Source organism: Dendrobates tinctorius, unplaced genomic scaffold (assembly GCF_039654945.1).
Source record: "Dendrobates tinctorius isolate UK_male_01 unplaced genomic scaffold, ASM3965494v1 ptg000250l, whole genome shotgun sequence".
Classification (NCBI taxonomy): domain Eukaryota; kingdom Metazoa; phylum Chordata; class Amphibia; order Anura; family Dendrobatidae; genus Dendrobates; species Dendrobates tinctorius.
Window position 1 is genome coordinate 35980117 of NW_027361917.1, and position 18193 is coordinate 35998309.

The following is an 18193-nucleotide window of genomic DNA, read 5'->3' on the forward strand; positions in this document are numbered from 1 at the left end:
TACAGTGAGCATGGTAAATAATAAATCCAAAAAAAACAATTGTGTAATTGAACTTTCTTTTGTAATTTCAAGCAATTTTTTTTTTACTGCTTTCCAGTGGATCACAAAATAAAATGAATGGTGTCATTCAAAGTACAACTGGTCGCACAAAAAACAAGCCCTCATATGTGTATGCGAACACAAAAATAAAAAAGGTTATCATTCTTGGAAGAAGGGGAGAAAAAACAAAAATGAAAAAACTGAAAATCAGCTGGTCCTGAGGGAGTTAATGATGTCACAATATTTTATAGGCTCAAATAAACCCTATATTTGAGTCGAGATAAAGAAAATTGATTGTGGTCAAAATTAAAAATTGACGTCTTTCCAATAATTTTATTTTTAAATCCATCAAGACTCAAATGCATTTTATGTAATTTGTTCCCATTAAAGTTCTAGACAACACAGAACTCAAGTCTATGGGTTTGGGATACTTGAAGGCCCTCTGTATACAGTACAGGGTGGACCATTTATATGAATACACCTGGGTGGGCCACTTATAAAGATACAATCCAAAATGGCCGACTTCAAAATAGCTGCCATGGTCACAACCCATCTTGAAAAGTTTTCCCCCTCCCATATAAAAATGTGACACAGACAGGAAGTTGATATCACCATCCATTCCCATTTTATTTAGGTGTATCCATATAAATGGCCCATCCTGTATATTAGATTAATGTCGACCGCACTAGATGATAATGGCAGGATCAATAAACTGTCTAATGTGTACAGGGACCTCCCAAGAAAGTGTGTCCTGTTGAATTACAACAGCCATTCCTTCTGTTGTCCCTGTGGATAGACCGCTACCAGAATAGTCTAGCAGTGGCTTTAACACAGAATATAGAATCGCTTGGCCAAGTTAGAAGACATAACACTCGTTTGGATGATCTTTCGTCCGACAGCAATCTAATGTGTATTTGTGCTTTTAAGCTTGCCAGTGATGTAAGATTAGCACATGATGTGACAAAATTTGGTTTCCAATATTACACAAAGTGTATCAAAACCATCCTTGGCAATCATACATCAATGTGCATTTTCAGGTGCAGAAGACTATATGGAAAAAAGGATGGGGATGCACGTCATCTTTTTATTAGGTCACTCCATTAAAGTTCTAATTGAAATACTAGATACCAGGTTATCTATATACCAGGATATCTATAAAGAAAAAGATAGTGAGGAAACACTTAGCTAACCTAAAAGAATTCAAGTCTCCAGGTCCAGATGAATTACACCCCAGAGTACTGAAGGAGATAGCAGAAGAAATTTTTGAACCCCTCTCCATAATCTTTGAAAATTCTTGGAGAACAGGAGAAGTCCCAGAAGACTGGAGAAGAGCAAATGTTGTTCCAATCTTCAAAAAGGGGAAGAAGGTGGACCCAGGCAACTATAGGCCGGTGAGTCTGACTTCTATACCAGGAAAGATCTTTGAACAAATTATTAAACAACATGTATGTACTGTAAGTACCTAGATAAGAATGAAGTGATTAAACAGAGTCAGCATGGGTTTGAAACTAATAAGTCATGTCAGACTAACTTAATTTCCTTCTATGGCGGAATCACCGTTTGGGTGGATCAGGGAAATGCTGTAGATATAGTATATCTTGACTTCAGCAAAGCATTTGACAAAGTATCTAACACAATCCTTATTGAAAAAATGATTAGGTATGGAATGGACAAGGCAACTGTTAAGTGGATTCATAACTGGCTTAGTGATCGGACCCAAAGAGTGGTCGTAAATGGCTGCACATCCAGTTGGAAGAATGTCTCAAGTGGGGTACCACAGGCTCTGTCCTGGGCCCTGTATTGTTCAACATCTTTATCAACGATTTAGATGAAGGAATTGAGGGTAAACTGATTAAATTTGCTGATGACACAAAGCTAGGAGGGATAGCTAATACTAGAGAAGAGAGAGAGAGAGGATTCAAAAAGATATAAATAAACTGGAGCAGTGGGCAGCAACTAACAGAATGTTTCTTAACAGGGAAAAATGCAAAGTACTACATCTGGGCAATAAAAATGAAAAAAGCATATACAGAATGGGAGGAATAGGGCTAAGCAACAGCACATGTGAAAAAGACTTGGGTATACTAATAGATCACAGACTGAATATGAGTCAACAGTGTGATGCAGCAGCAAAAAAGACAAATGCAATTCTAGGATGTATTAACAGAAGCATACAGTCTAGATCACGTGAAGTCATTATTGCCCTCTACTCCTCTTTGGTCAGACCTCATCTGGAATACCGTGTCCAGTTTTGGGCGCCACATTTTAAAAAAGACATCAACAAACTGGAGCAAGTTCAGAAAAGAGCGACCAGAATGGTGACCGGTCTGCAAACTCTGTCTATGAGGAAAGGTTGCATGATTTGGGAATGTTTAGCTTGCAAAAGAGAAGACTGAGAAGAGACTTAATAGCTGTCTACAAATATCTCAAGGGCTGTCACATTGTAGAAGGATCATCTTTATTCTCATTTGCACAAGGAAAGACTAGAAGCAATGGGATGAAACTGAATGGGAGGAGACACAGATTAGATATTAGAAAAAACTTTTTGATAGAGTGATCAATGAGTGGAACAGGCTGCCACGAGAAGTGGTGAGTTCTCCTTCAATGGAAGTCTTCAAACAGAGGCTGGACAAACATCTGTCTGGGATAATTTAGCGAATCCTGCTTTGAGCAGGGGGTTGGACCAGATGGCCCAGGAGGTCCCTTCCAACACTACCATTCTATGATTCTACTACTTGTCTCACTCAGTAATAAAAACTTCACCTACTGACATCTCATGGAAATGCAAAATGACACATACAAGTTAAGTGAACTTTTTATCTTTGTCAAATCTTATTAGAATTTGATGGTAATTCATACCATCCATAAACTGACCTCATAATTTGTCACTCACTTCATGTAATCACAATAAATTCCATGAGACATTGAAAGGGACAAACAGTGTTATTCTCAGTCTACCATGCTATGTTTGCTATGTGAAACCATGGGAGGCCAGTTGGAGGTTTTTTTTTATTTTTTTTAAGTCCAAGAATTCATTGCGTATCTCTCCATCCATCCATCCATCACAGTGGTTCAAGTTTCTTTGAAATAGAATTTCCCAGTTTACGTATAGGAAATTACATACAGCTAGGGGGTGAAAAAATAATTACGATAGGAAGAGTTAATCACTCAAATTCCCTTTGAAGCCAAGACTCACTAATGAGAACAAAAAATAAAGGCAGGATACCTATTGTTCTTTCCAGGATAAGCTTCCCGTTCTTCAAAAAATGTACAATAGACAGTTGGGCACCGGTGAAAGGTTATGAATATTGGGGTTTTTCTAGATCCAATATTGATGAGACATGCATTTTCAACTTCAGGGCTAATGGGGAAACAGCATGCATATTTTCTCATTACTGTGACACCTGCCTATAAGCCACAAATCAATAGTGGTCATATCGCTGACACAAGCTGTCATGTTTATTATCTATGGAAAGGTTAAATACCAATTAAAAATATGGTGGTGATCTTGAACGTCTGTAATCCTCAAAGATATCTCATAAGTGGGGAATTTCATAAAACCCTGAAAGATTGTGAACATCCCAAATCCCGAATCACGTGAGGTCACAAAGGAGGGGTGTGTGAGTGTAACTGAGGAGCTGATAAAAGGACAAGGTGAATTATGATCTGTGTTCAATTCTAAGGAAGGTACATTTTAATGTAGGCTTGATCCACATTAACCGTACCATTCAATCTAATTGTTTCCATCCGCTAGCTGAGCCATCTCTGTGACCAGCATAGTAAGCTTCTCTGTTAATCCATTTTATTTTATGTAACTGTATATACTGTTTCGTTGTGTCCCCTTTGTAAAATCTTTTGTATATTTTTTTATTATATCTTTTGTATATTTTTATAAACACTGGCTATCATTCTGGATTAAATATCAAATTTTATAGTTCTGTTCCTTTTGTTCTGTAAACCGCAACCCGAAGCCATACTCTACCTGTCAGGTGTCCAATCAGCCTGTATAAAAGACTGGTGGTGACAACGAGTAGTTCTAGAGTTTTCGTGGGGTTAGCAGTGAATGTACCAGCGATATATATATATATATATATATATATATATATATATATATACATTCCATGAGTTGGAATCGGAGGTGTATATACCATACATTCACTGTTAGTTTCCTAATAACCAGACTATTAGTGTAAACAGCCTGCAACCTCCCCCGTTAATCAGGTAATTGTCCGGACGATAGGGGGAGGCAGAGAGCTGTTCATGAGCTGCAGATGACATGTTCTTCTGCTTGGCTTCATGACAAAAAGTTAATAGCAGGGTGGTTCAGCGTGACTGCCATGACCGTAATATTTGACACCAAGTATGGTACTAAATAAGTTACAAGACTACTTACAAATAAAAGTAGCTTCTCTGTTTTGTTCCTTTTCTATGAAGAATTACTGTATCATTCCCATCAGGAAAATGATTGTTGTGTGCATGTCTATGGGTTTATGGGCTTTTTAAATGCTGGGGCTTTGAGATTCTTCCATATGTACGGTATTTTATCAAAAACAGATCTATTTTTGGAAACACTGTAGAAGTCTGTTGGCCTCACCCTTGTGTCAGCCCTGGCTGAGTATGATGAGACACCTTTCATGAACTCAAGGACTACACGGAGTCCGCACCATATGAGGATACTTAGGGTATGTGCACACGTTGCGGATTGCTGTGCGGAATTTTCTGCGCGGAATTTGCATCTCTTGCATGTCTAATCAGAATGTAGCTGGAATTTTGCAAATCGCATATTTGCAATCACGTGACTGTCCATGGTCACTGGCAACACCAGCAAGTCCAGACAGTATAAGCACAACATGCTGCCAGGATTTGGAAGTCTGCAGTCACATAAAGTGACTTCAGACGTTTATCTGAAGACTATGCAACCCCTTTAAAAGGAATCTGTCACCTTATTTTTGTCCTATGAGATGCAGCCACCGCCATCAGGGGCTTATCTACAGCACTCTGTAATGCTGTAGATAAGCCCCCGATGTAACCTGAAAGATAAGAAAAACGATTTAGATTATACTCACCCGGGGGGGCAGTCCAGTCCGATGGGTATCGCGGTCCAGCGCCTCCCATCTTCTAGCGATGACGTCCTCCTCCTTACTTCTGCCATGGCTCCTGCACAGGCGTATTTAAGCCACCATCACACTAAGCGAGATTGCTAGCGAGATCGCTGCTGAGTCACAAGTTTTGTGGCGAAACAGCGATCTCACCAGTGACCTCGCTGTGTGTGCCACATATCAGCGACCGGCCCCCCGCCGGGTATCGCTGATCGTGCTCTAATGTCCAGGACATTTTTTTGACCGTTGGTCTCCCGCTGGCCAGCACGCATTGCTGCGTGTGGCAGCGGAAGACCATCGATCAGCGAGCTCCCAGCGCTGTAAGCAGAATCTGGCATCCAAGGTAAACAGCGGGTAACTAAGCGCTGCGCGCACTAAGTTGCCCGCTGTTTACCTTGGATACCAGCTCCCAGCGTGAGCATGCTGGTATCCAAGGTACACAGCGGGTAACTAAGCAACGCGCGCGCTTGTTACCCGTGTCGTCGCTAGTCCTGATCACTGGTGAGATCTGCCTGTTTGACAGCTCACCAGCGATCATGTAGCGACACACCAGCGATCCTGACCAGGTCATATCATTGTCGGGATCGCTGGTGCCTCGCTTAGTGTGACGGGGGCTTAACTCTGCCCTGTTGAGGGCAGAGTAAAGTACTGCACTGCGCAGGCACCGGACCTCTCTGAACTTTCCCAGCGCCTGCGCACTGCAGTACTCTGCTCTGCCCTCAACAGGGCAGAGTAAGTACGCCTGTGCAGGAGCCGCGGCAGAAGTAAGGAGGAGGACGTCATCGCTAGAAGATGGGAGGCGCCGGACCCGGACCGCGACACCCATTAGACCGGACCCCCGGGTGAGTATAATCTAACTCGTTTTTCTTATCTTTCAGGTTACATCGGGGGCTTATCTACAGCATTACAGAATGCTGTAGATAATCCCCTGATGGCGGGGGCCGCATCTCATAGGCCAAAAATGAGGTGACATATTCCCTTTAATCTCCTAATCCAAGTGAAGTGCAATCCATCAGTCATGATTCCTACAGGTTTCCTCCACAAGGGGTGACTCTTTGTAAAATGGAGGTTAGTGAATTTCATAGATGTTTGCCTTACTTTAATTATAAATGTATATTTCAAGCCAAATAAATAAAGACAAATGTCCTGATATACTATGTCCCACTTATGATGTTGCGGTTGGGGAGTCAGGAGGAAGTGTGTGGCAAGTTTGACGGACTAATGTTAACTAACAGAAGTTGTTAAACAGTGATGGTGAATAGCCTGAGCTTTGGTGGCTAGCGTGAAGGATGCGATAATGGTAACGTCATCCGGGGAGGCTTCGCTGTTAAAGCACAGGAATTAAGATCTTTCTTTGGTAGGATCATTGGAGGACTCGTTTTATTAGTGTAGCAAGTCAGAGCGTGCCGCCCCTGTATTGCTGTCTGCCACTCCTGTATATTTTGGAGCTTCGGGATATCATGGTATCCGTGAATCTCAGAATTTACTTGAATAGTGTGAGATATGGTAAAATGATATCTAAATGATATAATTTTGATTTCTGATGGAATTCCCCATCAAGCTACAGTTTGGTCCAAAATAACTTCTTCATACAACTCAGCCCTCCTCCCTTGGCATTCATTCCCGAGGATCAATGTTTTTCAAACTCCAGGACCAAGCCCTTTGAAGCTCTGGTCCCCAACAATTATCACAGGGGTGTGAACTCTCCTGCAGGCACAGCCAAACTGGATTCTTTTGTCTAACTCAAGCACCACAGGTCACAGCAAGGCTCTGAGGTACTGAACCTGGAAAATAACCTATAATAACAGAATGCAATATCTCTGAGCTTAGCCGAGCACATTTTCAGAACCAGCATTCCTTCCCCCACACGCCCGTGCCTGGCAGCCACCTGTAGACCCCTGCATTATGGAGTTATACAGCATAGCTACCAGGAGTTAAATACAGTAGCCGTATTTGGTCTACCTGCACAGATAATATTCAGTGGAACCCAGTGGTGGCACCGCTGAGCAATTTGGAGCTTTGGGAGGAAAGTTATGGGCCATCCACGGTTCTGCCTGGAAAATTATACTCTCAGATATGGGAGGAGGAAGGCAGCCTGCTGAGGGGTGGGCGCAGAGTGTGGGAGGGAGCAGCCTAGGAGATAAGTGGTAGCTCCTCATTTTGAGCTTAGTTTTCTACTGGCAGGAGGATCCGTTAGCTTACGCGGCCAGGAAAGCCCGTAACTAAGATTTGGACCTGTGATCCATCAGCACCTTCCTGTGGTCACATGCTACATACCAAGGTAATTGAAACCTATCTATACCCTATCCTTGTACTCTTGACTGTATACCTGTATATTGTTCTGTAAATATATGCCTGTATATTTCTAGCGTGCCTTTCGGCGATTGGATGTAAAATTAATTGTGGGCTGCTGTTTCATCGTGATACACGAATCCCTACATCCGCACGCTCCGTTGGTTATTATACGCTACCCGGGTTAGTTTCTGACCTGATATAAGCCTGCTGATTGATGGGGCTTATTTAGAACAAGGAACTGGTGGCAGCAGACCGTACTGTTTTAGTGAGGGACTCTGACAGTGACGGCCGGGAGGTTTATATATATATCCCTAGCCTGGAATAGTGATATATATTCCCCCTTACTGGGAGCGCCTCAATAACTCGTACATATAAGGGAAGTCTTTCCAGCGACTATTTGCCCTCGGTGCAGTTCCCTGACTGACCTGGGGCAAGTGGTGGCGCCAGGGAGCCGATCCCTGCTGGGTCCTTCTCTCCCCTCCCCTGAGGTGAGCTAAGTCGACACTCCCTTCCCCTGTGCAATCCGTCACAAATAGTATTTCACCTGACCCTGATTAGGACTGTCATAGTTATCTGGTTTTATATAAAGCTGTTGCTATTTGACACCAAAATAAAAGCGTTGTGCATTTTATTTTACTTGAATCATATACCGTATTTTTTTTTTTACTATAATACGCACTTTTTTCCTCCCAAAATGTGGAGGAAAATGGGGGGTGGGTCTTATAGTCCGGATGTACCGGCTCTGGCTGGGCTGTGGTAGAGAGGTGGGGAAGGGGTTTACAGAGGCATAAGTTGGTGGCTCCGGCTAACTCCTGTGCCCACAGCTAAAGAGAAATGAATATTCACTGCATTCCATGCCCATGGGTGTGGAGGGCAATGATTATTCATTTATTTTTGGAATCCTGTTATGATTGGCCCCATCCCGTCCCTGGTATGATTGATCCCATCCTTATTCTGGTATGATTGGCCTCATCCTGTTCCTGGTATGATTGGTCCCATCCTTATTCTGGTATGATTGGCCACATCCCGTTCCTGGTTGGCATGGCCCCATCAGAAAAGAGTAAAAAAACCAAACCCTTAGGCTGGTTTCACACTAACGTTTTATCACGCAGCGCATCGTGCGCTATCGGTCGCAGGCGCAATGGTCCCCTATCTTTAAAATGGTGGGCGTAGTGTCTAGCGCTTGCACGCGTTCATCAGCGTTTTCGTGCGCTGTGCATTTTCCAGGTGTGCGCCCAGACGTGCCAGACGCTACATGTTGCATTTTTTGTTCCGCTCAACCTCGTAAAAAAATTGCATGCGCACGTAATGTGCAAAAAAAACCATTACAGTCTATGGGGTCACTGGCGTGCGCACATCAGCGCTTTTTGCGCACATGCGATTTTAGAGTAAACAATGCCTAGACAATGGTTTAAGCCACCCCCTACACAAGCAACATTGTTTGGGAGGAGTGTACATAAAAGAAGGTGTCTGCAGTGGCAGACCACTTACTCTACAGACAGACTTGAAGAGATAAGACAGCCTTGAACAGACAAGAGCCTTCCAACTTTGGATACAAGCTGCAGCAGCCAAAATGTGAGTATTCTTTAACATAATGTCTGCCTGGGATTGATGAAGAATATACAATTGAATTAACTTATTGTTTGCGGCCGGAGACGCCACCATATGCGCCTCCACTGCGTCATCCCATTGATCGTCTGTAATAGATGGAATCAAGTGCTTCCACTTATCCTCCACAGCTAGTTGAGTGGATGCGATCCTATAATTTAACAGGAAAGTATACAGGGAGGATGTCACACCTGTGGGCCCCTGGGTTGACAATACTCCTATCAACAGGTATTTAGAAATTCGTCTTCTATTAAACGGGAATTGACACTGTATGGCGTGTCTCAACTGCAAATATCTATAAAAATCTTTATGGGAAATCTCAAACTTCACATGAAATTATTCAAATGATAATAAGGTTTGGTCCTCAAAAATCTGATTGAGCGACACTACTCTGTGTCACTTCCAGAAATCCGGATCCTGCAGCCTCTGAAGTTGCGAAAATTCAGGATTATCCCATATTCGAGTCTCCCCCACCTGATCAATGAACTGTATGATGTGTTTACTCTCTCGCCAGACCTGTATTGCTAAATTATGCGCGAACAGCAAGCCTCGAGATGGTCTATATGAACCTTCTAATATTGCCCATGGCGTATGTCCCTCCAAAAATATATAAGATGAGATTCTGCATTATTGAGTCTATCTTGAATTAGCCAACATTTTAGGTAACGTAGTTGACCAGCTAGGATATATATAAAAAAAGGTCAGGCACTGCGTATCCCCCTTGCTGTTTAGGTCTCTGTAGGGAGCTAATACTTAATTTAGGTCTAGATGAGCCCCATATAAACGTTGCCATCAGGCTATGCAGCTTCCCGAAGAAACCCTTAGGGACCCGGATTGATGTATGTTCTAGCATATATAAACACTTTGGGAGAATTATCATTTTGATTAGTCCAATCCTACCTGCTACAGACAGGGGGAGTCGGGACCATATCTCAAACTTCTTCCTCATCATATCCTCCAGAGGGTATATATTGTCTCCAAGGTCATCAATTGGGTTTTGATTAATTGTGATGCCTAAGTATTTAAATTTAGAAACTACCTTTAGATCGGATAGCCAGGGCCGGCCCGAACGTATAGGCGAACTAGGCGGCCGCCTAGGGCGCCGACCCAAAGGGGGCGCCAGAGAAAAAATAGAAAAAATTATAAAAAATCTTTTCAAAAGACAAAAAGTTTTAGGGATGGAAAGAAAAGTGTACATATTTAAGGGCAAATATGACGCAAGAGAGGTTGGTTGGGTTGGCAACAATTTCGATAGAATCTGAAGTTGCTAAACAAATTAATCTCGGTAACTTAGTGTCATCCTTTTGAAAAAAAAAGGCAAGGAAACAAAAATTTTAATTACCTATGGTCGTTTTTGTTTTGTGTTATTGATTACTTTGTATATATTTGTCCTATACAACTTCTCAGAAGATTAAAGAGTTAGGAGAGAGTTAATTAATCATTGTTGTTGTGGTTTGTTTTGCTCCTAAATTTATATCCCAAGTTTTCCTCTACTGCCAAGAATAGTAGGGGCGCAACAAAATAGTTTCGCCTAGGGCGCCGTAATCTCTCGGGCCGGCCCTGCTTCCCAGCATAAAGCCAGATTGGTCCTCATGTATGATACTCAATATTACCGTTTTGAGTCTATTTGCTATTAGTTTTGTAAGAATTTTATAATCAGAATTAAGTAAGGATATAGGATGATAAGAATCACGCTCCTCAGCAGGCTTTTCAGGCTTTGGGATGATCACAATAGTGGCATCATAAAAGCATTGAGGAAGCGAGCATTTTTCTAGTGCCTCAGAAAAAGTTTTCAGCAGAATTGGCCCAATTTGGTCTAGGTATCTTTTATATAGCTCTATAGGCATACCATCAGGTCCTGGAGTTTTTCCATTAGAAAGAGACATGATTGCCTCCTGAATTTCCTCTAGAGTGGTCTCCTTGTCCAGGAATGCCCGTTCTTCGTGAGAAAGTCTAAGGAACTCTATCTGGTTTAAATATTCATCAATTTCTTCTGTAGCATAATTTAGTTGGGAGGTGTACAGCTCCCTAAAATACTCCTCGAATCTTTTTGCAATTTGGTCAGATCTGAGCAACGGGGTCCCCTCCCTTGTATTGATGGACAATATAGATGGTGATTTTTGGTTTTGCTGGACGATATATGCTAGAAATTTGCTCGATTGATTACCCAACCCAAAATAGGTTTGCTTAGTAAAAAAGAGTCTCCTCTGGGCTTTTCTCTGCAGGTGTATCAGGTACTCCCCTCCCCTTCTCGAGCCATCTGTGCAAGGCATCATCGGACGGGTCATTAATATATTCAGTTTCCAGGAACCTACACTCATCAGCCAGCCTCTGTTCCCTAACATGGGATTCTCTTTTAATATACGAAATCGTAGACCTAACACAGCCCTTAAATATGCCTTAAGTGTGTCCCACATCACCAGTCTATCCGGAAAATCAGTATGGTCTGTTATGAAACCATCCAGTTGGTTTGTTATTCTGTCTTGTTCCCCTATAAGGGATAACCAAAATGAGTGTATACGAAATCTTTTAAATCTATCAGAGCCATCTAGATGAAGGCACATCACCAATGGGGCATGATCTGATATTGCCCTGGGAAGATATTCAATCACACGCAAGTGCATTATTATTCCCAAATGCATGATCAATTCTGGACAGACAACGAACGGCCGGGGTATAACAGGAGAATTCTTTCTCAAGAGGGTGTTGCTGTCTCCATAAATCAATCCAGCCCATCTCTTTTACCAAAGCATCTAATGCTGTGGTGTTGTGGCCACCAGATCAGGAGTTCACGGCTCTCATTCTATCCAGATAAGTATCAAGAACCATATTGAAATCACCCATGCACACCATTTTAGCATCAGGGTACTGTGACACAAAAATTGCAGCTTGTTGAAGTACATCTAGTTTGGCCGGCGGGGATTATAGATATTAACACATAAGGCACCATGTCTATGAATGCATATATAAAAATGAACCTACCCTCTGGGTCTTTCTTAATCTTTTGGACAGACCATCTCAAGGATTTATGTACCATAACCGTTACCCCCCTGGAATAGGACGTATGTGTGGCGTGCTTCTGCCATTGTATCCAGGGCTTGTTTGTTCTCGATATGGTATCTGGTGTCAAGTGGGTTTCCTGCAGATATATTATCTGCGCATGTACTTTAAGTACCTGTGAAAATACCATATTCCGCTTCCTAGCACTCCCCAAATCCCCTAATGTTCCATGAAAGGAGTTTAAGTGACGCCATATAGACCTCGTGGAAAATCTATGCACAGGGTAACATTCGCTCCTGGAGTATTCAACTCCACCACATACAGACCATCCACAGGTGATGAGATATAGATGCAATGCTGGTTTTTAACTAGATTAACAATTAAACTAAAGATTTTTGACCAATAGTGGTCGTCAAAACAAAACAAGAGATGCCCATGAACTTCTCTAAATTGAAGCATAGGCATAAGAAAAGTCTCCGCTTCCCCTCTCCCCAGTCCGAACCACCAATAAGAAATGTATCGGCTTCAATGTATATCATAACGTCTGATTCCCCCAACTCCCTTATCTCAAAAAAGAGCATCCCTGGATTGGCCCGTTCCCCCAGTTTTTGCTAGACCCAAAGGGCAACCAGGTTCCCGGACCAGCGAGTATAGCACCGACGCCCAAGTATTGGACGTCCCTGCTTCCCTCCCATACAGCCTCATAGCATCCACTCCCCATCCGGAAAACAGGGATTCAGGTATCAATGTAAAATGGTCACATCAGGATAGAGCATCCAGGCGGAGCGGGGGGGAGAAAAGGACACAATCGCATTAATCAACCGATACAATAATATCTTACCAAAATTATTCATGAAACACTAATGTTAGGAATATAGCTATCAGCCATCTGGCAGCAACTCAGTTAGGGCATCCGCATAGATCACCGCATTAACAGGTATTATCTTTACTACCTTGAGCAAAGTCTTCTAGTAGCAAATAGCATTAGAGATGTAATCCTTAGGTACCACAGTGACTCAGTTAAGGCATTCACATAGGTCATCACATTAGCATGGATCATTTTCCCTGCTACTGGCAAAGTCATATAGGAACAAATAATATTGGAAATGTAGTAGTTGACCATTTCGGTATTAGAAGTAAAATTGTCAACCATTATAGTAATTCAATTAAGGCATCTACACAGGTCACCACATGAATATATATTGTCCCTACTATTTCTACCAAAGTCATATAGGAACTGTCCATTCGAATTTATTATGTACTAATGTTTTTTTTGTTTAAATTCCAGCATGTCTTCTGGATCGGAATATTCTCCATGCCAGCAAGAACTGACCCAAGCAGAGCGTGAGGTGAGGATCTTGCTGCCTTTGGGTAAGTATAGCTGCCTCTACAAATGTGTAATATTTTTTTTTCTTTACAGAAGGAAAACACAACAGTGTCCTCAGGATCAACAGTGACTTGCATTGTGTTTTGTACTGCTGTATTGATCCTGCCTTGACTCTTGTTCCTGATGATACTGTTGTGTTTCCTGCTAGATATATTCTAGCAGGAAACATAACAGTGTCCTCAGGATCAACAGTGACTGCATTGTGTATTTTACTGCTGTATTGTTCCTGCTTTGACTCTTGTTCCTGATGATACTCTGTTGTGTTTCCTGATAGATATATTATAGCAGGAAACAAAACAGTGTCCTCAGGATCAACAGTGACTGCATAGTGTATTTTACCGCTGTATTGTTCCTGCTTTGACTCTTGTTCCTGATGATACTGTTGTATTTCCTGATAGATATATTCTAGCAGGAAACACAACAGTGTCCTCAGGATCAACAGTGACTGCATTGTCTATTGAATTCTTTTGTGATGCCGCATTGACTGTTTGCCAAGTTCACTCAGGAGTGTGTGATGATACAGATGTTACCATCAGTGCATTGTATAATGTTTTTTCTTTGTTTTTCCAACAGTGAACAAAGTCCGCACACGTTGGCGCTCGATGAAGGACCGCTTCAACACTGATGTTCGTGCTGAGGGACAGGTTCGCAGTGGTTCAGCAGCAAGGACCAGAACAAAGTACCGCTATCATCGTGAGTTGGCGTTCCTAAGACCGGTCCTTGCCACCAGAGCGTAAGTATTAAATATATTTTTTTTAATAATCTGTGCTTTTCTATTCCACAGCTGATGCTTCTTGTAAATGCATGATAGTAATGTTTTTCTTTTCTTTCCACAGCACCTGGAGCAGCACCCTGCAACCTGTCCCTGGAGCGGTAATTCATCGGAAAACCTCAGACCCGCCCCAGCCATCCGACAGCCAGGAAGCAACTTGCAGGTCAGCAACACGGACAGCTGGTGACCAGGAAGTTGGTGGTCAATCAGGTGTTCCCTTGTCCCAGGTCTCTGCCACTGGTTTGCGGGCACTTCACGCAAGTGGCAGAGGGCCTCGGACAGGAATATCATGCCCGAGTTCATGCACTTGAGCGAGGCCTTTCATGCCAGCCCCAAGGCACTGTCAGAGTGGAAAGCGGTTTTTCACTCATGGAACGTGGTTTTACCCACATGGAACACCGCTTCCACTCTGTCGACCAGCGCCTTGACCGGCTGGAGGCCGACCTCAACAGACCAGCGCACCATTTTTTCAGTAAAATTGAACGGGGCACGGCGGAACACCTTAGTCCTGAGCAACAGCTGAATGTGTTGCAGGCCTGCAACACTGCTTACTTGCAGGGTATGCAGCAGAATCGGTACGTGAAGCAGTCAGTCAGTGGTGTCATTTCCAACAGTGCCACCACTGACTCGCTACACCTCATTACCGACTTCTGCTGCATACCACTGCACGGCTACCTGCATTCCTAGCGAAGCAGGACACCACACCAATGCCGAGTGCTGCTGGACACTCCACCCCCGCCACCATCATGGCAAGCGCTGCACCTAGATTTTAGAGGAGGAAATTAGGAGAGAAAAAAACTGAAGCAAATAATGTGATCAATTCTATACTTAATATCCCCTATCCTGGTATGCATGGCCCTCTCATCCCTATCCTGGTATGCATGGCTCCCTCATCCCTATCCTGGTATGCATGGCTCCCTCATCCCTATCATGGTATGCATGGCTCTCTCATCCCTATCTTGGTATGCATGGCTCCCTGATCCCCATCTTGGTATGCATGGCCCCCTCAGCCCTATCCTGACAGGAATGGTCCCCCTCATCCCTATACTGGTATGCAGGGTCCCCATCTCGTCCATGTATGCATGGCCCCATCCCTATCCTGGTATGCAGGGCCCCATCCTTAACCTGATATGACTGGCCCCCATCCCAGTCCTGGTATGCATGGCCCCATCCTTATGCTGGTATGATTGGCACCATCCAGTCCTGGTATACATGGTGTCATCCTTATCCTTGTATGATTGGCTCCATCCGTATCCTGGTATGACTGGCCCCATCCCAGTACTGGTATGCATGGTCCCATCCTTATCCTGGTATGATTGGCCCCATCCCAGTCCTGTTATGCATACTCCCATCCTTATTCTGGTATTATTGGCCCCATCCTTATTCTGGTATGATTGGCCCCATCTCAGTCCTGGTATGCATGGTCCCATCAAAAAAGATTAAAAAATCAAACCATTACACTTACCTTCCTCCTCTCCCTCACAGTTTCCTGCTCCGGTGCCTGCAACTGCTTAATGCTTGTAAGCAGCACATGGCAAGGACGTTATGCGCTGCTCACAAGCAGAGCACAGGTGCCTGAATACTCTCCGGGACTGTTGATCACAGAGGGCATTGAGTATTCATTGCTCTTCAGTAGCGTGCAGTATCAGCCAGGGCCTTCCTGCTGCTACCGGCGGTCACATGTGCCGCTACTTAACAGAAATGAATATTTATTTCTCTTAAGTATCGGCACACGTGACCGCCGGTAGCAGCAGGAAGCCGGTGGCTGACACTGCGTGCTACTGAAGAGCAATGAATACTCGCTGCTCTCTGCGATAAACAGTCCCGTGAGTATTCCGGCAGCTGTGCTCTGCTTGTGAGCAGCGCATGATGTCCCTGCCATGCGATGCTTAAAAGCATTAAGCAGCTGCTGGCAATGAAGCAGGACACTGTGAGGGAGAGGAGGAAGGTAATATTGCACAGACTGAATGCAATATTATGGCCTGGTGAGTCTCATAGTCTGAAAAATACGGTAGTTACTGTAGTTTGGGTAATGTGCTCATGAGTGAGGGTCCATCTCATACACTGAAGTCATAGAAAATCTACAACACATAGTTAACATTTTTTCAGCTTTACCTGCAGTGGATTAATAGCAACAGATTTTTCAAAGCACGCTATACACTGCTGAAACTCGCGATTCCGCAGATGGAGAAGTCCTTTGGAGCGTTGAGCCCGAGCACTGCGATGTTTGGACAGTTCCCATGCTCTATCGTAATAATGATGGTCCCGCAGAACATCTCCAAGGAGGCAGTACAGATGTGGAGTCTCCTCTTTTTCTAATTCTTTTCTCAGAATTTCCTCAGACTAATGAAAATACAATCGCAAATGTGAGAGAAAATAAATAGGTTACTGATGAGAGTAAACCAAAGAGATGACAATGATAGTGAGAACACTTACATATACGGTAATCAATATTATTTCTCATATACTTCGATCTTAAGGTGACCTCTAAAATGACCCTTTGCTTTCTCACCTTTCCATGTAGTCCGCTTCGCTCATAGCATATAACAGTATCTTCCCACATCTCCAGCTTCTCAAAAATTTGTAGAGCAGAACTGGTACAGCCCAGTTCAAATAGTAAGCCTGCAAGTTGTCGCTATACAGAAAAAAGATGAATATATTTAAAATGTTTATGGATAACCATTAATCTATAGTAGTGGTGGCCAAATACTAGAATATGATCTACTAGAAGACGTTCAATAACACAGTGGCATGTAAAAGTTTGGACACTCCTGGTCCAAACTCCTGGTCCTAACTATTGGGAACAGTTAAGCAAGTTGAAGATGAAATGATCTCTAAAAGGCCTTATAGCCTTTTCCTGCTTTGTGGGCCTTCACCATTTTCATTTTCAGTGCTAGGCAGCTGCTTAGAAGAACCCATGGCTGATGTTTTTTGGCACAAGGTTAGAAGAGGCTGGGTTTTTATATAGCTGGGAAATCTGCATCCCCTGGGCTTTCCTTACGATGATAGTGAACTAGCCATAACCCTAACAGGCTAATTAAGGTCTGAAACCTTGGTCAAAGTTGTCTGAGCACACAAATCTCCAAGGGTGCCCAAACTTTTGCTTCTGCACATTTTCCTTTTTGTAATTTCTAAAATGTAAAAAATGACAGTATATACTGTATTTTTTGCCTAAAAAACAAAATGTGCCATCTTTAACTTTAGCCCTTTTAGAGATCAGTTCATCTTCAACTTGCTTAACTGTTCACAATAACAGAAAATGTAACCAGCGGTGCCCAAACTTTTACAAAGTTTGCCACTGTATGTCTGTAAGATGAATACGTCATATACATATCAATTTCTACTAGGAGAAATTCAGATTAATCAACAGAGATTGGACCAATAAAACAGAGACTTCAAATCAAATTCAAATAACATTCAAGATTTCACCTACTTGAATATCCCAGATTGGAGGCATCTGCGAGCAATAGAAAACTTTCATCCGCTCAGTGGCTGGAGGGCTCTTTTCTTCAAACTGGTCTGCTAAAGCCTAATGAGGGGAAAAACATTTAATTTACATTTAGTTAACATTAATGAGCCAAAAAGAACGTTATGTGACGGACCTTATAAAAAAGCATAGTGCCAATATCCTTAATGTAACCACTCAAAACATTCAAAGCAAAGTATATCTATGACCAATGCTACCAATAATTGTTTTCTTATGATAAGAAATGCTGCAGAATATGTTTTCTATTAAATAAGATTCTTAAATATATAGGCTCCACAGTGTAACTCACGCCATTGTCATGTTAGATATATATATTTTTTTACAATGGTTGTGATGTGGCTTACGATGTTATTATCTATAAGAAAACCGTGAGGAAGCTGAACAACTCACAAGAGATAGCAAATTCCCCCCTAGCCTACCCTTTTGATATATGCTTAATAAAGCACACCAATATTAGACTGAAAGAGCGCTCATAAGCATACTGGTTCTCTATCAATGGGACCACT

General features: G+C 42.8%; 1 protein-coding gene across 2 annotated transcripts in view; it reads right to left on the bottom strand.

The window, feature by feature from the left end:
- TTC27 (tetratricopeptide repeat domain 27) overlaps window positions 1-18193 on the bottom strand; it is a 635517-nt gene that overhangs the window by 130877 nt on the left and 486447 nt on the right. For both annotated transcript variants that reach the window (XM_073557610.1, XM_073557609.1), the window contains 3 exons: window positions 17634-17729; window positions 16713-16835; window positions 16316-16543 (listed from right to left, as the gene is read on the bottom strand). In XM_073557610.1, coding sequence (XP_073413711.1) covers window positions 16316-16543; window positions 16713-16835; window positions 17634-17729 — 447 coding nt within the window. The remainder of the gene's footprint in view (window positions 1-16315; window positions 16544-16712; window positions 16836-17633; window positions 17730-18193) is intronic.